At 37.3% G+C, this 22,913-nt stretch overlaps 2 protein-coding genes and 1 long non-coding RNA gene across 6 annotated transcripts; 1 reads left to right on the top strand and 2 right to left on the bottom strand.

Annotated features, from left to right (window-relative positions):
- Window positions 1–797: 797 nt before the first annotated feature.
- Window positions 798–8,915, bottom strand: si:dkey-256h2.1 (uncharacterized protein LOC337520 homolog). The gene is made up of 12 exons (XM_057339661.1): window positions 8,282–8,915; window positions 6,816–6,955; window positions 6,548–6,723; window positions 5,607–5,767; window positions 5,110–5,250; window positions 4,620–4,741; window positions 4,352–4,520; window positions 4,036–4,181; window positions 2,733–2,857; window positions 2,406–2,532; window positions 2,193–2,326; window positions 798–1,832 (listed from the first exon to the last, which is right to left on the bottom strand). Exons 1-12 carry the CDS (start codon window positions 8,722–8,724, stop codon window positions 1,713–1,715), a joined length of 2,004 nt encoding a protein of 667 aa, XP_057195644.1. The 5' UTR covers window positions 8,725–8,915; the 3' UTR covers window positions 798–1,712.
- A 170-nt stretch (window positions 8,916–9,085) lies between these two features.
- On the top strand, window positions 9,086–10,903 carry LOC130557679 (uncharacterized). Of its 2 annotated transcripts, XR_008963338.1 has the most exons (4): window positions 9,086–9,762; window positions 9,933–10,022; window positions 10,296–10,361; window positions 10,437–10,903. It is a non-coding gene; the product is annotated as an uncharacterized LOC130557679 (long non-coding RNA). The 2 variants fall into 2 exon arrangements; XR_008963337.1 differs by having other exon boundaries at window positions 9,086–10,022.
- Window positions 10,904–11,045: 142 nt separating this feature from the next.
- On the bottom strand, window positions 11,046–22,788 carry septin7b (septin 7b). Of its 3 annotated transcripts, XM_057339662.1 has the most exons (15): window positions 22,770–22,788; window positions 20,289–20,305; window positions 20,018–20,120; window positions 18,456–18,562; window positions 17,804–17,904; window positions 17,519–17,653; window positions 17,031–17,148; window positions 16,609–16,701; window positions 16,305–16,401; window positions 14,998–15,049; window positions 14,705–14,830; window positions 13,428–13,448; window positions 12,415–12,550; window positions 12,054–12,187; window positions 11,046–11,889 (listed from the first exon to the last, which is right to left on the bottom strand). In XM_057339662.1, exons 1-15 carry the CDS (start codon window positions 22,771–22,773, stop codon window positions 11,850–11,852), a joined length of 1,284 nt encoding a protein of 427 aa, XP_057195645.1. In that variant the 5' UTR covers window positions 22,774–22,788; the 3' UTR covers window positions 11,046–11,849. The 3 variants fall into 3 exon arrangements, with proteins under 3 accessions (XP_057195645.1, XP_057195646.1, XP_057195647.1); XM_057339663.1 differs by lacking the exon at window positions 13,428–13,448; XM_057339664.1 differs by lacking the exon at window positions 22,770–22,788 and having other exon boundaries at window positions 20,301–20,319.
- Window positions 22,789–22,913: the final 125 nt, after the last annotated feature.

The following is a 22,913-nucleotide window of genomic DNA, read 5'->3' as shown; positions in this document are numbered from 1 at the left end:
AAAACAATGTTTAAAGTATATCCAATGAAATTTTGCTTCTCAGTTAAATTGATCTAGTTTAAAGAAATTTAAGACATTATATTTTTATGTACAAATGAAATGACTGATAAAGAAAAAGATGTAACAAGCACATCACTGTTTAAAACACATCCCAAGTTTGAAATCGTTCAGAGCCGTAAACGGAAGCAACTTTAAAGATTTTAAGTGGCTTCATATTTTTGGTCACTGCATAATTCTTACATTTATGCTAATTGCTAGTTTTGATGACTTGACTATTCAAGCAATAAAAAAGCAAGAAATCAAGTAATAAAGAATAATCAAGAATAATAAATGAGTGTGCTCAAACTTATGATTGACAGTGTAAATACTATGCAGATATGAAACTTGAATAATGAACACGTACCTTTCCTTACCCACGCATGGCTCTTGACTTGAGGATAAAGGCCATGAAAAAATCTGCTCAGTACACGTGTTCTAACATCAAATCTAACACTCACAAATTGAAACGCAAAGACAAAACCCAGGAAAAATCCACACAGCACTGTGTGCCGAAACATCTGGGGAAGAAAAAGTAGCAAAATATTTACAAACATAACCGAACAACTAAAAAAACTGATCACAAATGTAGTTGCAGTAACATGATGACTTACCATTACTGAAAAAAATGAGTAGAATTCAATTCACCTTCTTGTCATTTTGCAGTATATTAAAATAATATTCTCTCAGATTTCAAATCAACGACTGTGACTGCTCTCTCGGTCCAAGTTGAACTTTGTGATTACTATCCACCACACCTTATATGACTTGACAAATAACATTTTATTTGCCCATCGCACATATACGTCACAGTTTCACACAAATCTTTCACACAACATACCCATGTCTCCACCTCTAATTATAGGCAACAAGCTTTAGAAATACATTGTTTAAGTTTAGCAATAAATAAATACAATTTTAAAGTCTGACTACTTCAAGTATGGAAACCAGTCAGACAATGACTATCACAAAGGGTCAATGCGCAAAATAATGAAGCCATCCTTAAAAGTGAAAAGCAATTTTCTAAAGGACGAAGATCTCAGGTTTGTAATCTCCTTCCACTTCAGATGAAGAAGACGGGGCAAGCTGTCCAATTGCACATAAAGTGTCCATTTTTCTACTAAACATTAAGTGCATCTTAAGACATATTAAACAAAACTGAGATTTTATTAATTTCTCTAAAAATGTCATAAAACACATAGGCCCGTTTTCACAGACAAGGCTTAAGGCTAGTCCCAGAATAAAATGAATGTTTGACCGGTCGTCACTCAATACAACATGCCCAGAAATATCTTCAAATAAACCAGTGCCATTGTTTTGTCTCAAGATGCACACCAGTAATGCATTTTAATAAAAGCCACATAAATATCTTAATTCAACTAAGGCTTAGTCCTGTCTTAAACTAAGCCGTGTCTGTGAAACCGGCCAATACTGTAAAACAATAAAAACCTCCAAACATTTAGAAATCGATGCATTGTCAGATTCCACCTTAAGAAAAGAGCTCTTTTAGGTAAAACACAGCAGCACATGCCAATAATAAAGTCAACAATAAAACTCAAATGAATGATTCTGCAAGCACGAAAATGAATGGCTAATGCTGTTTTAAAGATGCAACTGAGAACTGAGAACTGTTTTTGTCAAGTTTTCCTACCGTGCATCCATGGAGGCATGTATGATTATTTATAGTACACGAGATAGGAGTACATGATAATATAGCCTGGATCGGTCTTTGGATTTGGGTTGCGTCCCTCAAAGAGTCCAAAGTAAAGAACCGAATTGGTTCCACTCATATCCAGCTGTGGGGAGAACAAATGTCTTTCAGTGAAATAAAGCATTATAACAAACTAATGCAACATACAGTCAAACACATATATACAATATGTCTTTTTTTGCGCTTTTCATAGTGCATTTTGGGTAAAATAGTGTACTATAAGATAGAAAGTCGTTACAAGAAATTCAGAGAACCTTTTTTTTTCTCTTAATACTACTCTTAAGAACATGCAATAGTTTTATTGCCAACAAAAACTGTTCTTAATCAAGAACAAAATAAACCAAATAAAATGACACACCCATCTGAATGTCGACGCTACTGAGTGGAGGCGGCGTGTAAAATAAAATGTTTGGGTACAGTAGTAGTGCACTGTTAGTGATGATACCTGGGAAGTGATGTCTGTCCTCCACGGATCCACCTGGAGCCCATCGCACCAGCCTCCGCGGCCGTATAACCAGGTGCCGTGCTCATTTGGCACCGCCCCTTCAGGTACCCGCATGGCACAACCCAGAGGGGATCCTGCCAACACGTGAACATCTCTTTTACTCCTAAACAGACGTTCAACATATCGCACTTCAATTGAAAGGGTCCTACTAACCTGCCGTGTCAAATGTGAGGCTGTTATTCACAGATCTGTTGATCAGAAAGTGGTGTGACGTCACACAGAATTCACCGCAGAAGTTCTCGTCGTACCCGTGAGCTGTGATGACAGCGTATAACTCCACCTGCCATTACAACACGCATTTAATAAATCAAAAGGTTAAGTAACTGTTGTAAAAGCACAAACAAATTACAATACCGGATTACAATTTATTATTCGAAATATTCAATATTTTATATTGACGATTACTATATTGCATGATAAAATATTAGCATTTATTTACTATATTGTATTATAGAATGGGTATTTTTACAGGTTGATCACCTTCTTAGTTGAAGCCGGAAGACTGAACTTCATTTCATGGTATCTGTTGTTATAATCCTTGTCAAACGTTCCTCCATTGAAGAGTGGAATTACCCTGAAGGGGAAGAGTCTTTCCGAATAATTTCCTAAGAAGACAAAGTCACATCCTATTTTAAAACGTCCCTTGCTGTTTGTCTACAACCTACAGTAGGTGAACACACAATAGAAATTCATTTAAATATGATATGTGAACTAATTGACTCACAATTGATTTTAATGTTTAAATTTGCCTTTAGCAAATTACTGATACACTATTAAGTATTACAATACATTGCGAGCTATAACATAGTCTATTTCTCTCTATTTGAGCTTGTTGTAATGCATTATGGGATTGCATTTTCTGTTACGATGCCTTAAAGGGACACTTCACCCCTAAAGGAAAATTCTGTCATCATTTACTCACCTCCGAGTTGTTCCAAATGTGTATACATTTCTTTGTTCTGATGAACACGGAGGAAGATATTTGGAAGAATGCTTATAACCAGACAGATTTTGCTCCCATTGACTCCCATAGTAGGAAAAAAATACAATGGTGGTGAAAAGTGCCCCAGAACTGTTTGCTATCCTACATTCTTCAAAATGTCTTCTTTTGTGTTCAACGGAACAAAGTATTTTTCCTACTATGGGAGTCAATGGGGGGCAAAATAAGTCTGGTCATAAGCATTCTACCAAATATCTTCATCCGTGTTCATCAGAACAAAGAAATGTATACAGGTTTGGATCAAGTCGAAGGTGAGTAAATGATGAGAGAATTTTCATTGTGGGGTGTTAAGGTATTTTTTGGACAAAATTATAAAATTTGGGTTTCTTAGAAAATTCATCGAAAAAAATTCACACCACCGTTATTTTCTAAGAATTCAATGGACTGTTCTTAGTTATTCCTTACATAAAGCATACATTGATTACAATTGTATCTGTTTATAATATTTGTTGATCCTCTCTTGTGGTAATATTTTAAATAGTCATTCTAGAGGACTACTGTATGTTTTTATAACCTACACATGTGTTGTGTATAAGTTTTGCCCATTTTTTCAAAGCTGAACCTCAGTTTATACTCCAAACACATCAGTGCGACTTGGATCTTTAACACATTTTTTTTTAATAAAGGGAGACGATATAAATTGGCCAAAGGTGGACATCACTGTTGGCCACTGCTGTACATACAAACTTTGTTCGTTTTAAATGACAATAACAATTCTGTTCAAATGAAAAAGATAATCTGTGGATGCTTGGTTAAAAGTAACTAAAGCGATGCTTTTCTGACCTGTCCGGTTGCCACGACTGAAGCGGAGATTGAGAGAGGCCATCCAGGGCATGGCCCAGGGCACAGTCTTCATGGTAAACATGCAGGTGGCGTTATTTAACAGAGGAATCAAAGAGGACACATCCGTCAGCCAATGACCCGTGCCTCTGAAATGACAAAATACAATTTGGAAAAAAAAATGTTTACAGATTAATTCCATGAACCGTTCGCAGAAAAACATTCCAGCAATCTCGCAGGTCTACATGCAGGGGCTGGTCGGTGCTGGTGAAATAAAATCTAAATGAATGTGTTTGCAGTAATTGAGAAGAAGAAGCACCTGCGGAAGGCTGTTATCCAGCGGCCGAGCTCCAGGTTACAGTACGGGCCGATTCGATCGCAGCACACGTACAACTGCACAGTGTGATCCCAATGAGCGCACGTCTCGTCCCTGCGGCCGGGACAGGACAGAGTGGCGTCCAACTCCAGAACGTCATAATCCAACAGGTCTAAATACAAAAACAAACCAAAGAATACAGACAAAGCTGACTTGTTAAAAGTGTTTTACAAATAAAAGTGGTTCGAATGACAGCATGTGACGCTCAAACCTGCAGGAAGATCCACCGCTGCCTGAGCTCCCATCTCTCCCTGCATCAGACTGCGGTTAAATACCGACACTACACTTGCAGGACTTTTCAGGCGCTCCTGCAAACCATCATAAAAAACAAACCTAGAGAATCAAGCAGACATGAACTGAACATTAGAAATACGGTTAATACGTTGCAGAAGCGCGATTATTACACATCGTCGCTGTCCTTCCAAAACCTCAGATGTCCACATTTTTATCAGCAAATGGAAAAAACACTGTACTTCTTAATTCATTAAATACGGTGTTATCAAAGTAGACAAGCACTTTTTAATACGTTTTATTGGTTGGAAATTAGCAAAAGCTAACAAACATAAAGGGTGACTAATAATAATGATTTAAAAAACATGAAATAAAGAGATATTATGAGGTTTCAGAAGGACAGAAGCAATATTAAACTACTTGTTGATAAATCTAATATTTTAGAAAATATCACAAAACGATGGTTGTACCACTGAGCCTGCCAGGCTATGAATCTAAAGGTTGGGTAGAGAAACCAGCCCATCCCAGACAGCGCCCCCTGCTGGTCGATCGCAAAGAAGAAGTTTGGAGACGGGGTAATCTGGAACGTCACATTCACCTTCTGCCCCAATCTATGATAAACAATTCGCATGTCAAAAAAATTCTTATATTCTTTCATCATTTATTCCAAACTTGACTTTCTTTCTTTTGCAGAACAACAACAAAAAACAATTTCTTTATTTATTTTGAAGAATGTTGGTAACCAAACAACATAGTCCCCCCTTGACTTCTATTGTATGAAGACAAAACCACTGAGACATTTCTCAAAATATCTTCTTTTGTGTTCCACAGAAGAAAGAGTCATATACAGGTTTAGAATCACAAAAGGGTGAATAAAAGATGAAAGTATTTTTTATTATTGGGGGACCTATTTCTTAACCCCAGGTTATGCTTTTTCAGCACTAACCCTGAGTGCTAAATGTCTTACCGTAGTGCTTGTACAACACTGGGTTCTACATGGACCATAGATGCAGGGATGTTGAGGGAGGTGGAACATTCATCCCCGATGCAGTTCATGTCCTGTATGGGATTCCCGGGCAGGGCGTACACCAGAACCCCCGTAGCATTGGATTCTGCCATGTTTTTAATCTTACACATAAAAAATAATAACAGTGCAGATCACAGTATTAACAATGGGGCCATACCTAAAAAAAAAGTTTATTCAAGTGTGCTATTAATATACTTTTATCAAACAAAATAAAGAAAGTATACGTATAGGGTTTGTTTTATGTACTTAAAATTGCACTTGACTTGAAAAGTCTAGAAAAATATATTTGAATATTTAAGTATACGTAATAAAATGAACTTGAAGCCACTTTCACAGTGGCCTTGCTATATTGCGGCCAGTGTTGGGTGTAACTAGTTACTAAGTAATTAGCAGTGTTGGGTGTAACTAGACTAAGTAATTAGTTACTGTAATTTAATTACTTTCCCTTGAAAAGGTAAAGTAAGGGATTACTCTTATTTTTTCTGTAATTTAATTACAGTTACTTCTGATGTAATTAAAGTAAATACTTTGTGTAATATATGTGTGCGCGCAGAAGAGGAATTTACATCAAAATTCAAAGTCTAACTTCAAAATCCGTGCTTTAATGTATAATTCTCACATTTGTAATTAATAATAATACTTTATGTAGTTTTATATTATTTATTTGAATGAATTAAAAGAGCCGTTTCATGTCTATCCTTGAATCACTTAACTCATCAAGGTTGATGTAGGATATAGAAAGTAATTAGTAATAAGTAATTAAATACTTTTTGAAGAGAGTAACTTGTACAGTAATCTAATTACATTATCGAATGTGTAATTAGTAACTAGTAATTCATTACTTTTTCAGAGTAACTTACCCAACACTGATTGCGGCTCACCTTTGTAAAGAACGAGCAGCCGCCTTCAGATATCCAGGCGACAGCACCTTTGATGGAGGCGTCAGGTTTACAGCCGTCACCTGCATCCAACAGTCTGTACGGATCTGCACCCCAGCGCCCATTCAGCCAGTCGTATCTGGCATTCAGACGCTTGGAAATCACAGGGATGCTCCAGTCTACAATTCAACAATTGCCATACGTCATCCGTCATACTTAGGAAATGACACCTTAAGTGTAAAAGAACTGGAAAGTGTATGTTTACTCTCACCCGAAGAGGTAAAAACCACCTGAGCGAGGCCACAGTTGTGTCCGCCGCACCCCCACGAGTACAGAACTCTGGGTATCCAGTTACCCAAAGCATACACGGGTACAGGAGAGAAATACAATCTGGACAAGATCTCTTTAGCCCTAATAAGAACAAGCGCAGCTTTAATTTACACTTAATTTACTGTACGAATAACCCAATTATATTTCATGAGGTCTGTCTGTCTATGTGAAGCTACATTCACATTACATTTACGCATTTGGCAGCTGATGTTTTGACAAATCAGTATGTGTGTTTCTGGAGATCTGACCCACAACAGTTGTGCTGTCCACAAAAAATACTCTGGTGATACAATGATTCACCCTTTTGAAGATTAACCCTGGTTTTTATTATAGTAAAAGTGTAGTAACTATGTTTTTAGACTTTTTTATTATTGTTTGCATTACCGGTTTTCTACTACAAATATCATGGTTAAACCATGGCTGTTGTGTTTAAGACTATAGTTAATTGGTAGTTACTACAAATAAAACCAAAAGGCTATGGATGTCATAGGTAAACCATGGTAAATTTCAGTAAGGGCTGTGATGCTATCAAATGGCAACACCATAATACTTTTCATTTATGCCACGGAAATGAATTATTACTGTACTCCTTTACATTCTAATGTGCCTTGGTATTTACTTTATAGAACACAATAAGAACGTAACAAAACATGGTAAAGCAACGTAAAGAATACCGCACTTATAAAGTCAAATGATAAACCAGTATAGAACACGTCCATCATACATACAATAACATACTATACTATTACAAAATACTTTACTAGAACAGCATACAATACTAAAATAAAATAACATACATAGAACACAACATACTATTGCATAATCATATACTAGAATGAAATACCATAATATACAGCATACAAGACTAATACAGGTAATACAGAATGCAAAACTAAAATAAACAGTAACACAAATCTTTTAGGGGGTTAGCTTTTTTATGGTTTTATTATTTAATATAGACTTTTTTCTATGTATTTGGTTTTCTACTTTCATGTAAAGTGCCTTGAGAAGCTACTTTAAAGGCGCTATATAAAAATAAAGTTATTATTATTATTATTATCTACTATACTATTACAGTACATACCAGCTATACTAGGCTCCTACAGAAACCCATATTATAAAAATATCATACTATGCTTATCCAGAATAATCATATTAGTATAAAATAACATATTATACTACTGTAGAATACCATAGTATTATACAATACCATACTATCATAAAATAGAACACCATACTAAATTAAATAACATAAGAGTCTACTTTTTTAGAACCCCATAATAATATTATAAAAACATACTTTATTATTATTACAAAAAAATTATCCATACTGATATAATACAACATATTACTATAACTAGTATCCCATATTATAACCATGGTCCACATGATGTTTTTACAGTATACCTGTGAGCAGTGGCTCTGTACACCTGCTCTCTCATCCAGAGGGCGTCACGTGATGCGGTCTCATCCAGAGACAGGAACAGGAATTGAGCCGCGGGAGGCAGATACTCCAGCAGATCGGACAGGGACTCGTTCCACGTCCACAGACACTCGAGAAAAGCGGATTTATTCGTGAACGCGTGAACGATGAGAGCTGATCTCGACTCTTTCTGAGGAGGATAAACGAACACTCCGTCCAGAGTCTGAACTGTAAACGCGGGCGCGATATCACCCGGTTCAAACCCACCCAGACCCTCGTGGGTTTTCAGTTGGAATAGGATGTTTTGAGTGAGCGAATCTACGTGCTCCAAATGTTCAAGATTATCGGACGATTTCGCGTTTCTCGGATTAGACGCAGCACATACACAGACGAGGAAATAAAGCAGTAAGGACCTACAATAATGCATGACTTTCACTTGAATGTGGAGATTTCGTAGTCCCTGAGCGCAAAAGTAAAGTATCGGGTTGTTTGTGAAAGTAACAGAGCCCGAAAACCTCTTCGCTACATCGTTTCACTTTCATTTAAGCGCTTCCTCAGTGCGTGGGGGCGTGGCCATCGGCGGCCCACCGGGTTTGAGCGACACGTTCGAATGGCCAATAACAGAAGAGAACGCAAGAATTATGAATAAATGCAATAAAAAAAAATTATTGTTATATTATATTACATTACATTATTCTTATATACTATGTATTAATAATTAAATTATTGAAGGAGTTTCTCGTTTTTATTTATTATATTCTTACATTGTCTTACATGAAGCTGGTTCAAGAAGCCATTTGGTCAAAAATCATATCACGTATCACAAATAAAGCAGAAGATTCACAGGATCTATTTTGTGATTCAAACACATGGTCTTGCAGCATAAGCACCCAGTTGATTTACAAAAATCAATCACATACGAAGAGAAGAGAATGAAATAAATGAGCGGTGATGTCACATTGCTCTCTTACACTGAGACTCATTCAGAACAATCAAACACCTCAAAGGATTTCTACCAAGAGGAGTTGATTAGAAGTCAAATACAGAGTCATTTGCATAATAGCTGATACTGATGCCCAGTGGATGGATCTCAGAGGGATAATCCAGTGTGAAGGGTTTTTATTTTAATAATTCATAATCGCCACCTGATTCATCGTGTGCCCATTTAAATAGAACTCAGGTTTGGTGTGCACACAGGAATCATCACAGGCAATGCCAAGATTATTTATTGCCAGGCCAAATGTTTGTCCACACTTTCCACATATATATTTTAAGAGACTTTGGCATCAGAAATCTTCAGTCTTGAGGACCGGTTGCCAGTCACCTGCACACAAACCCAGCTTACTGCCCAAGACATCAGCTCATCATGAAAATCTCTCTATTGCTTTCTGCTTTCACGGGAACTTTGTGCCAAACGTTCAATCAAAACGAAGATAATTGGATAAATGACAGGTATTCAAATCAGGTATAATTTCAATTGATGTGTTGTTCTTTTACAGATTTGATTGATCTACATCAGATTCATTTTCTGTTTATGTTGTTTGCTGTGGCTAGCTAGGGAATACAGAAATGTTGAACGAAATATTTATCAACAGTATCACTTGGTTACATTATTTTATGATTGTCTTTCTGAAGGTACATTTGCTTGTCAGAACTGTTACAGACAATGTTAAAACGTATCAGTCGACTACAAAACTTTAATGGTCTAATGGGGGAAAAAATCAGGTAATAATGTTTTAATCAATTTTATCATCAATTTCTAATATCTGTTGGTGACATTACATTAGGATTCAAATGTGTTGCTTTTTTATGTAGCAAAATCCCAAATAACTCGAAATCGTAAATTAGCTCGATTTTGACCTTCGAGATCTGTTTTGCATATTTGACTGAATAATTAAGTTTGACTTACGACTATCACTGCTTTCTTAACTGAAATTATACATTAAAATCCTGGGCCTTTTATTTTAAGATCTAATATATAACATGCATCGCTTGCAGGGCAGAAATTTCAGAAGTTCCAGACTTTTGTGGGTTTAATGGGAAAAAGGAATGTGGCTGAACCAGGTAAAACATAAGGTTTCCTTTTTATATTGATAATCTAGTACCTACTGTATAAAAATTCTGATATTTCTTTTTTAGGTTCCTTCTAGGAAGAAATCGAGCACAGTGACTTTGCATTGAACTCAAGGTCAAAACGTCAGGCATGGTTGTGACAATACAAATGTAAAAGATAATAATCATTTAGCGTCCAGATACTTTTGGTCTTGATTTTGCAACATGTAATTTGATCAACAATCTTATCAACCCTCATTTTTTGAGCTACTTGTTTATAAAAGGCACTAATCAATTATATCTGTTTTAAATGTAAATACATTTTGGGGTCACTGCGTACTCTTATTTTATGTAGTTCATTTCGTTGAGTTAATTTTTTTAAGTAAAAATTGAGGGTGAAATGTCTCAACAGCGCCCCCTAGTGTTACTTTTTGATGTCTTTAAATTAAATATCAATTTCATCAATATTAAAATATGTTTAACATATGTTGTGTGTTCCAAATGTTTTTTTACATTTATTCATTTAAAGTGACTTATAAACACATTCAAGAGAGTAAAAAAACACATTTTAGATGTCTGGTCCACATTTCTTACACTAAATTCAATCTTATTTTGACTTTTCAAATTGTATTTCAATGCATTTCGATTTAATTTCCCCTACTACTCGACACATTTTTCAACAATCTGGATGACCTCTACTTGTATCATCACAAGTTTATTAAGAGACTGTACAATACAAATGAAAAATAAAATTAAAAATACAGATATGAAGAACATAACAAAAGAACAAAAGATACCACTCTTGCATAAACACGACCGTTCGAAGTATATTTCTGATGCTCTCTAGGTATTTTAAGACACCAGTCTGCCGAGTATTCTAATAAACATACAAAAAAGTATTACGTTAGCTGTCTTGGTGTACGCATACATTTTATATACTATAATATATAAAAATAAATGAAATAATAACATTAATGAAGTTATAGGAGGTGGTCAAAGGATATTGACTCGACATAACATATTTTGGGCACACTGCTGCAATGAGAGAAAAAAAACACAAATCATAAGCCATAGGAGCAAACGGTTTTGCCCATCTCCTCCAAATGTCATTTGTGCATGTGAAGATGTACAGTTAGGCTGTTTCATGGGTCAGGGGGTTAAAAATCACACAGGTTTCTCAGAAAACACACTTCTGTTACTGAGGTTCGAGTAATTGACGAGTAAACAATTTATTACAAAAATACAGTTTGACCGCTAGATGTGTTTTCGCATATAACTGTGGACATCAGCTGGTAAGTAATCAAAAACACTTGAAAATTCCTAATATATTTTAGATTGGTGTGGGGTTGGCTTGCCTAAAACAGAGTCCGACGAAGGTAAACTCTTTTGTGGAACTCCACGAACAGCTTGAAGGCCTCCAGCAGAACAGTTGCGAGTCTGCCCGAGGACAACACAGGGGGATTGGCCAATGAGCACGACCGGCTCATCATACAAAAGCTTTCAGAAGATCTTCCCTTTCTTCTTATTCTTTTCCAAAGTCCTATGGGACGAGAGTGCGGATAAGTTCAAATACTGATATTGATACAGGAATGCAACACCCAGTAAATTCGCCTGAAAATTACCATTCTAAAATTCCCTGATATTTCCAAAATTCCAATTTCTAATTACGACTATGTATAAAAGGAGTCACTAGGTGAGACGTACATTTTCTGCTGCTCCAGTATACGCTGCTGGGTCTCCCAGTTCACTCTCTCCTCCTCAAACTGACGTCGTCTCTCTTCCAGCTCCTTATGCTGGGCTTCCAGGTTCTTCTTCATCTGCTCGTGACGTCGCTGCAACTAAACATGTCAAAACGTAACAAGTTTATAGTCTGTCAGTGTCCGTTGCAGCCCATTAAAACTAATCAAACACAGATGATGTAGCAATACAAGAATACATCATCTCAAACCAAACAACATCTTTAAAAATCTTACACTAAAGCCTCATGCGAATTTGCAGCAAAAGTTGTCCAAATAAAAGAACTTAAGAATGAAAACACGTGTCAACTCGGTGTCGAGTCCAGTACCTCTGCTTCTGAATCTTTCAGCTTTTGGATCTTCTCCTTGACTTTCATCTCGAAGACCTGCTCCATTTCCATCTCCATCTTCTTCATCTTGGACACATGCTCTCTCCTCTCCTCCTCCATCTGTGCAAGAGGGCTCCTAATATGGACACATACAATTTACAACCATGACCACATGTTCCCACAGTTCCCTCGATGAATGCTCCCGTGCATTCACATTCGTCTTAAAAAGACAGGAGGAGAAGACGGAGAGGTGAACCGACAAAGCCTTCAAGCCAAAGAAATGAAATAGCCCAACCCTGATCATCAAGATGAGCTGAACATGACACCCGTGACCAATCCCTCTGGCCAGACATCTCTGTGCTTCACACAGCTAAACTCTCATGGCTTACTGTAGGCAGTCTTGCTAGCGCAGATAAAACGAGGAAAGAACAAATATCCTGGTATAACATGAACCCGAAGAATGCTGAAGACGGCTCAACACAGACTGTGTTAATGGCAGAAGCGTTTTGAGGAGTTAGAGAGCGTGAAAGCTGTGACGGGAGAGGAAGCAACATACGTCTGGCAGAAATAAGGGTGGGGATCCCTTGGACGATCTATGATTCATACAGACAGAGTTGAACATGATTTTCAGCGCATATTTAGTATTTGTATGCAGAATTCAACTTTTTTTTTTTTTTAATTATCCATTGATATCCATTGAAATCTTGGTATAATTTTGATCTGACAAATGTGACTTCATTTTAATTCGACAATCTCAAAATGAAAACAAAAATGACAGCAGATGTGATTTTGTCCAGATCATCAGGGACATAAGGAAGTTTGGCTAGACAGTGTGTCTGTCCCCTAGTCTAACAAATGTAACTGGTCTATAGCTCCCCAGGAAAATGACACATGAAACTGGTGGAAAAAGAAGGTGGACAAAACACCAATAACTGACACGAAGGGCACTGCTCCCAGAGGAAGAGAGGATCTGTACTACATAGGCTTTTGGAATAATGTAAATGACCACTTACATGCCTTCAACCGTGTCATTTCTAAAAGACAAAAACACACACACACACTTAGCATGCTAAAACAGTGTAACTTAAGAGCAATCACATGTGTTAAGCAGGAGGAAAGAACAGACTGAATGACAACACTTTTTTTAACGTGGCTTCCTGCAAAAGAATTTTAGGTTGGATTGTTATGTTTGCTGACAACTTGAAAACTGCAGCGTGACCACAAATGCACCTGTGAGCGTGTTCTCATGCATACAGTACGTGCACATGTGCTTGTGTTAAAATTCTGTTTTTTATTAGGTTAGAGCACTGCTATAGCAAACTGTAAAGAATGTCTATACATAAACCTCCTCAAATATAAAATATATCCCACATCAGAAACAATATTCAATTCAATTTTGACCATCTTAAATCTATTCTTAGTCTTTTTTACACATTTTTTCAGTCGGATTATTCTGTCTTGTTGAATCACATATTTAATATCATTACGGGTGTAAACTGGTTGTGGACAAGTTTACTTTAAAAATAGAAGTAGACTGGACACAAATTTAAGCTTGGTTAAACTTTTCCTTAGACAGGAAATGATGCAATGACATACAATGATGTGAAGAGTTTGGTTCAAAAACGCGATAAACGCCATTAAAAAAAAAAAAAAGAGTGTCAGCCAAAATCAGTATTGCATCAGGTCGGTATTGAAAAGTCACTTTTTAATTTTAAGCAAAATGCGATATCCGTCGTGTTATTCCATCTCCCTTTCTTTCCAAACCGCAATATATGCCAGTCTCACTTCTCTGCAGAATGCGATATATCCACTCAACCAATCACAGCACACTTGTGACAGCTGAAGTGAATTAACCAGAGAAAATGATTCATAATTTATCGGCTATAATATATCAGCCTAAATTTTTTTTGTCGGCCGATACCGATAAAATTAAAATGACCATTTATCGCCGATACCGATATGGCCGATAATTTATCGTGCACCCCTTATTTAAACAATATGTCCAAAATCCACATAAGACAACACTTGCTGTGTCAAGAAAGATGAATGTTGTGTGTGTTATAAATACAGCTTTAAGTATGAGTGTCAGAGACCAGACAGATTATGGTGTGGAATGTAAACCCCACATATGATGACCACTATCTGCTGTTTTACATCATTCCAAACATGTCTGTTTTCACTTACATTATTACACAATTTCAGGACATTCACAGTTCTCTGGCCAAATAAACATTCATCATTTTCTGGTATAGTGGTTCATCGGGCTCGTAAACACTATAAATTCACTTACTTGGTGAGCTGGCCTTTGGTTTTGTTGTTGTCAATTCCATTACAGGTAACAGCCGCTAACTTCCGGCTTCTGTAGTTCTCATAATGGACATTATTTGTTACGTCCTTGAGGTCCTGCATGTGGGTCCTGTCATAAAACAAGCAATTATAAAGCCCTTGTACCTGTACAAATGACTGCCAATTATATTCGTATGACACATTTAACTAAATCACAGTACGATCATTTTATAAACATTTTACTCTGACAAACTCTCTTTTCATAACCGACTACAACTTCCAGTGTAATGTTTGTACCTGATGAGCATATTCCTTAAGAGTGTGAAATCACAGTGTTCCCCATTTTCAACTGTGGAGAGATAGAAAAAAATCAAGTGTTAACACAGCAGGCTAATATTCACAATGGTTTCCACACCTTTTGATACAGTCACTCTTAAAGTCCCCGTGAACCGGAAGTTGCGATGGTATCTTTCGTATTCTGACGCATTTCAGAGTGAAACAGAATTCTGAATAAGAAAAAATGGTGGGCGTGGCTTGTTTTTTCACTGAGATTTGATTGTATGTATAAAAACAGCAGTTGCATTTTAAAATGGAACTGGGAGCAGACTGACAGTTGAAGGGGAGGAGTTAACGGATGCCCCGCCCAAGCCTTCTAAGTTACGTCATTTAAGATGGATAGTCACTTACAGGGCAGAAGTGCATTTTCAGATTTTAACTAAAGATTATGAGGGCACACGAATTTTAAAGGCGGGATAACATGCTATGTCATGCATTCTGACTTCTTTACACTTTACACAACGTGCTGGCTTCTCATGCTTAACACGGTCAACTTGTTAAAAAACGAGTTGGTAGTATGACGTAGTATTTCTGTGCTTGATACACTCCCCCAGCACTCCAACTTGTTTCAGAAAGTTTTTTATAAGTCTGGATCACTGGTTCGCAACAGGGTAAGTCAAACTAAGTCATATGTCTGCGTTTTGTTGGCAATCAGCGCGTACGTGCATAATAAGGGATAATGCGATGATTGTGTGCTCGTGCTGTAGTTCCGTCCCCCCTGCCTGCCTAAAAAAGCTCGCGTTTTTCCAGAAATAATCGTACAGCTGTATATCTCTATTATACATTTTGTTATCCCATCTTTAAAAAGAGAATGACCCACATTGATAAACTATTTACAATAAACGCTGCAATATTTCATGAAAAAAATAGGCATTGTAATTTTTTATTTCACTGGGACTTTAAAAGATTCCACTGAAAGCAATTTCTATTTTAGAGACGTGCATCTATCGAAAATGTTTAATTCACAAGAGGAATTTTCATGACTCTTCCACAAACCTTTTAGAATTTCATTATTGTTATACGTTTTTCATAAAAAAATAAACATTTTTAAAACATTGATATTTGCAGGTTTTCCTGTTCAAATTAGTTTATTAAATAAACTATTAAATCTTTTACACAGAGCTAAATCTACAGCCATTTTTAGTTGTTTATTTTAAGGTTACCTGCCAAGTTTAATCTAACACATTAAAATAACATCTTTTTAAAATGTAGATGTGTGAGATCCACCATGTCCTTATAACAGCTGATGACATTTCTAGTGCATCTACCTTCTGCCACACCCCATGGGTACTGCCTTCCTCGAACCCTCTTGCTATTCACCTCGATGATAGTGTTGCTTCCGACCACAGCCAGGGGCAACCGATCCTTGGGAGGGAGAGAGAGACAGCAAGAAGCTTATGGGTGACTAAGTGCAAGGAGTATGTGTGCTGCATCAGCATGCAGAGCCGTCCTGGCAGACCTTCAATATGCAGCCACCTTGTATACTGCACGCAGTGTCTACGCATCAAAATTCTGATCTTTGTCAGCGCATTATATTAAAAAAAGTTCCTTTATCCACTTATATTTTCTTACTTTGATTGTTTTCACAATCTTGTTCTCCTCCTCATCATCAGTCTCCGGAAATTCGTAAATTTTGATCTTGTGCTCCAGGATTTCTCGCATAATCTGGAGAAAAAGTGAAACAACTTCAAGATAACAAAAACAACACAAACCCTACGTGATTCCATCAGACAGCAAACAACTGGCCTGGCCAACACAACATCCTTTGTTTATATATTTGAGTCTGTGCTCAGTTGATCTTTCCTGTCCGGACAGTAAAGCTGCTCTCTCGTGTTGGTTCCTGCAGAGATAATACTCTGACAGATGGCTAAACACTCCGACACACACGGTGCCGGAGCCCTGACCTCCTGCGGTCTCCTCTTGCCTTGACTTAATCAGGACTTAAAACGAACAGGACTCGGCACAATAGAGTTGAGAGATTGCAACTGACTGACCTGTTTCTTGAACTGTTGGCACTCTTCGGGGGTGAGGGTGTCCGCTTTGGCAATCAAGGGGATGATGTTGACCTTCTCGTGCAACCGTTTCATGAACTCGATGTCCAAAGGTTTCAGTCTGGAGGATAAAATACAACACTGTAACACTGCGGCAATGACAACGCAGTTCGATACAGGGCAGTGATATTCGTTATCAAAAATACATGCATTTAATTTATGATATTTAGCATTTTGCTGTTCTATTTTATAGAAGCAATAAGCCAAGAGAAGCCGTGCATTTTACATTTTTGTGATAACACAACATGCCTAACTGCACACATTATCCATGGTAAATTACTATAATGCACAGCTTCCCAAAGTTAAGTGTTTTAGCAGAACATAAAAAAACATGGTACAGTGTGTAAATCTGACCACAGGAAACTCATTTGAGGTGCATGTTAAGAGCAGGTGTAAAGAGAGAGAGAGAGAGAGAGAGAGATATCACTCACCCATGTCCTGAGGGTGCGATGAAATATAGGCAGCAGTGCACTCTACTGTCCGGCATCTGCCGTCTGTTCACGCGTGACTCCGCGTTCAGATAATCCTCAAACTTACTGTCGATGTGATCGATGACCGGCTGCCAGCTGAAGCAAAATGAACAAACACAGCAGATTAAGGTCACGCACTCAATTCAACCAAACACCAGCGTGATGAAACCTCACAAAGGAAATGACACCGTTGTAAATGACCTCTGGCACTCTGCACAGAAAAGCTCATGCTTAAACTGTTCTTACCAGTTGCTGTTGTCCACAGCGTCGCCGAATCCTGGCGTGTCAACTATCGTGAGAAGAAGCTGGACGCCTCCCTCCTTCATCAACACTTTGGACTGCTCCACCTGCCCAACACACAGTTGACAAACTAACATAAGTTTCATAACGCAAAAAGTTTTGAAAAAACAAACACAATGCTGCTTAAATAAAAAATTCTACTAAAATTGATTTGATCCACTGGAGAATGGATGGTTTTAAAACTTTATGGGTGCAAATAGAACTGGAATGATCTGCAAGGCAGTTATACGTGAAGATATGAAAAACGTTCACAGTCACACTAAAGGCTACAAGTACAAACATGTAGGAAACAGCACTATACTATTACTGAAGTATGCTGGTCGAATCAGACTGGTGCATGAGACTATGAGGTGTCAGTCTTAATCGAGGCTGTCTAAAATGCTTTACAGACCTAATTGTTAAGTAAAAAACTAAAAGGTGTTACAGCATTCTGAAAAGGAACAAGCAACAGTTATTCCTATTAGGGAGCGATTCACATTTCGCGTCTAAAACAGCGCAGAAAACGCGAGCCGCATTCTGAAAAGTTGAACTATTTTCATCTCTCGAAAAACGGGAGCGTCGTACCGCATGCGCAACGAAACAAAACAATGCACCATACCTGAACTGTTTTCTTGATTCGATGAGAAGGTCCAGGATATTCTCCACAGTACAGATCCGTTAGAACCAGAGAGTTTATTAGCGTGGACTTGCCCAACCCTGACTCTCCTGAAACCAGCCAGAAAACAAAGAGAAACATGAGGATAAAGCGGGATCTCAATATTGTCCAGAGCTATTAAAACACAATAAAGTAGCTAAATTATAAAAACAGTGTTGAAGTTTTAGACGTGCTTAGATTTTGGTTCTAAATAAAATCGTCCCCCAGCAGTCATGATACTCTGCCCTAGTAATAATCAGCAGATATTCAACTGCTGTCAATGTCAACCACCCCCATAAACTTTGAATACAGAAAAAGTGGTCAGTGTGTTAAAATTTCTCAATTTGTGGTCCAAAGTTTGAATTACTTGACAAAATCAGGACAGAATTTTAAAGGGAACTTCACCCAAAAATGAAAATTCTGTCATCATTTACTCACCGTTGTTCCAAATCTGTATACATTTCTTTGTTCTGATGAACACAGAGAAAGATATTTGGAAGAAAGCTTATAACCAGACAGATTTTGCCCCCCATTGACTCCCACAGTAGGAAAAATACTTTATCTTTTTTTTTTTTGTTCTGTTGAACACAAAAGAAGACATTTTAAAGATTATAGGACACCAAACAGTTCTGGGGCACTTCTGACTACCATTGTATTTTTCCTACTATGGGAGTCAATGGGGGGCAAAATATGTCTGGTTATAAGCATTCTTCCAAATATCTTTCTCTGTGTTCATCAGAACAAAGAAATTTATACAGATTTGGACTCGAAGGTGAGTAAATGATGACAGAATTTTGCAGCATTCATCTGCAGGGTCTCACGCGGTGAGGTCAGCACATTAACTACAGTAAATTGCTTCTGGCAGGCCGAGTGGCTGGCACCATTACAGGCTTGGCCATGCTACAACAACTGGGTAAAATCCACCCCAAAATGCAACCAATCTGTATTACAAATCAGCTGGAGGAAAAAGCTTAAGCTAAAAAAATGTGTAAACATTTCAAGAAAAACTTTAAGGACTTTCTTATTGGGACATTTAAGTAAAAACACCAGACTTGAAAACCGCAATAACATTTTCTGGCATAAAAATGAATTTATCTATGATCACTATCTAGTAACCCTCAAAACTAAATAAGTATAAAAGCATCACAGCTCACATGCGAAGGTTTCATACGGAACAGATTGCCCATATCTCTGTGAACTGATTTAGGTTTTAAAGAATAAACTTTAGCGCTACGCCTTGAAAAGTCCTTGCATTTTTCAAGATGAACAGGATGTGAAATCACAGCTATTCAACCCCTGTTTCCTGTGTGGTTATCCAAACATCATTCAGACCAAATGTCAAGAATGTAGACTAACAACTGGCAAACGTTCAAAACTAGACAGGAAGCATCTCAAGTGGTCATAATAACGACAGCGCACGCTGGATCCATCATTCGTCTCTAACGAAAGTTTGCTATCTGTGCAAACGGAGGATTTGTAAACAAAATACCTACGGTTTTAAAGTTATAAAATCGTTGTTTTCTTACCCACAACCATCAGGGTGAACTCGAAGCCTCGTTTCACAGACTTTCTGTACACTTGGTTGGGGAGGCTTGCAAATCCCACATATCCCTCCAGACTCTTTTGCTGCTGAAAACAGGCAGACAAATACTTCAGATTAGAGAGATTTGCAGGCATAAGCTCACAGATCCAACCATCACACAAAACGCACAGAATCTTAACTCTTAAACAAACAAATAGATGTTTTCCTGAAAGGGAGAAGTGCTCATGCACATTAAATGGTCTGTGCTGTCTTACTGAAACACTTACTGCTGCTTAAATCCAGGCAATGAGGGATGGTTGAGAGTGAAGTTATCAAGATCCAAGAGTTGGAGGAAACAACAGCAATTTTGCAGATGTCCAGGGAGAGAAAAAAAACACAAAAACTCATGACATTTAAACAGAATGTTATAACAACTAGGGATGTAACGATTCACCGTGAGCCGGTTGAAAATCGATTATAATGAGTGACGATTCAAATCGGTTGAGGTGTGAACTGAATCGCGATACATTTTTTGAACAGCAGGGGCCGCTATTTTCAATGCAAACCTAAACGTGGACATGCTGATATTTCTTAAATGCAAAAAATCCAAGAAAAGCACAGACAGTATTAGTTTGTTTATATTAAAGAGACTTTTTCTATTATTAATTTGTTATAAAATTGCAGTTTAGTTTTGTTATTTAAAATAAAAGATAATTTTATTATACAAAGAAACATGAAGCATTTAAGAAATAATGCAAGGGAAGTTGTTCATTTCTAATTTGTTTCAACTCATTTTGTAAAAATAAATCGTGAGTAAATCGTAAATAAATCGCATCGTGAGATCAGAATCGTGAATCGCATCGCGAGCTGAGTGAATCGTTACATCCCTAATAACGACATACAGAGGGCAATAAAAAGTAACATTTGCTAACTGGCAAAGAGCGATTAAAATTGGTTTTAGTTAAGAAGAATTGATAGTTGTCTTATTAGGAAATGCAGCATTACACTATTTAAAGGGATAGTTCCCCCCAAAATGAAAATGATGTCATCAGTTTGAACAAAGGTGGCTCCCATTCACTTCTATTGTACGGACACAAAACCAATGCAAGTCAATGGGCACTGCTGTTGTTCAGTTACCAACATTCTTCAAAATATCTTCTTTTGTATTTTGCAGAAGAAAGCAATTCATACAGGTTTGAAATGATAAGAGGGTAAGCAAACGATGACAGAACGATGACAGAATTTCATGTTTGGGGTGAACTACCATTTTAGATTGAATTGTAAAATAGACAGCAAGACCAGCACAAAAATAAGCAACAAGTAATTGTAAAACCTTAAATTTTATAATATTTACACATTGGCAGACACATCCAAAGCGAACAGGGCATTCAAGTATGACATTTTATCAGTACAGTGTTCCCTGGGCATTTAATATTCTCAAAACATAATGTTTTGATTTGATAAAAAACAGTACCTAAAAATCCCCACATTTGTTATATTTCATAGCACGTCTTAACAGTAAGATTAGTATAAAATACGGGAATCAGTTCATTCAACTGCAACATTCACTGGCACATCAAATATAACAAATATTTATTAAATCTCAAGAACTATACATAGACAGTCTAAAGATGTTTCGAAAATGTGAAAAATAAGAAATGATGGTGCAGAAAATGAGATGAGCTGGTAAAATGCTTGACAGCACCAGCATCAAAGGTCACATGGCAAGTCATTTGGCTCTGCTCTACTGCATCCTTTAACGTCACAAGCATCATTCACTCTGCATGATTATTTGGATTCTTTCAGCAATAAATCACATCATTACTGCCCCTTCCAACATTTCTTTAATTAGTTCTTTATGTAAGAGAAACCACAGGCAGAATCCAATGGAATGTATGTGACTATGGCTACACACAAATATAAAACCAGATTAAGGTCACACTCCTGAAAACGAGAAGTAGAAACCTGCTGTCAGATGAGGTGAATCATTCAGTTATTTAAAAAAGATCTGTCTACAGGATGTGAGCCTAAAACCTGACCGCAGACCCAAGTGTGCTCGACGACGCTTCTAAATGAGACATCTGGTCTTATATGGGGGAATAAACGTGACTCGTGTTAAGAAAAAACACTATTTTCTTATTTTTCTTTAAAAAAGTATTAGTGCTTTTAGTAAAACTTCTCTGCGGTCTCTCTACATCCCCACATCAGCAAGGGTGGGTGACATTTGGGTGGGAAAAAAGAATCCAATCAAAACAAACTGCTTTTAAATAACTTTCTTAGGACACAATGCTGTTAATATCATCTAACAGTTTGAACACGACAGACTTTCAAGTGAGTTTTCAGAGAAATGTATAATGAAACGATGCATTTATCCAGCAGCTGTGTAACTAGCTGCTAACCTAACTTACATTAGCTAAACTCGCCTACGTACTAGAAATTCTTATTTTTGTAAAACACAAAAGCATATGCTATTTAGCAAAAAGGGAAACGTTTAAAACGAAGTTGATTTGGTGCGTTTTGGTGAATTTATAACGAGCATGAACCGTTTTTTCGATCTTCAATGACTCGCGAGAGAAAAAAAAACACTGACAGGAAATGCCTCGCGCGCTATCACTAACCGAAATTGCAGTAAAAACAGCGCGAGGGCGTCGATTTAAATCACTTGAACCCGTCGGGTGAAACCAAACGTTACTGTTAAAGAGCTTTAAATGCGATACTTGCTAGACATTAAAATAATACAAATAGGAGGAACTTACCCATAATATTGATGTTCAAGTGCCGCTTCAAAAACCGATCGCTCGTTGGCAGCCCTACATTCCCCTTGATACCACTTCCGCAAAACTCAACTACGCCACCGACGGAGGGAGAGGCCACTGGAATAGAGTTTAACTACGCAATGT

The sequence above is a fragment of the Triplophysa rosa genome, linkage group LG8, assembly GCF_024868665.1.
Source record: "Triplophysa rosa linkage group LG8, Trosa_1v2, whole genome shotgun sequence".
Classification (NCBI taxonomy): domain Eukaryota; kingdom Metazoa; phylum Chordata; class Actinopteri; order Cypriniformes; family Nemacheilidae; genus Triplophysa; species Triplophysa rosa.
The sequence above is the reverse complement of the archived record's forward strand: the minus strand, read 5'-3'. Positions and strand labels throughout refer to the sequence as shown.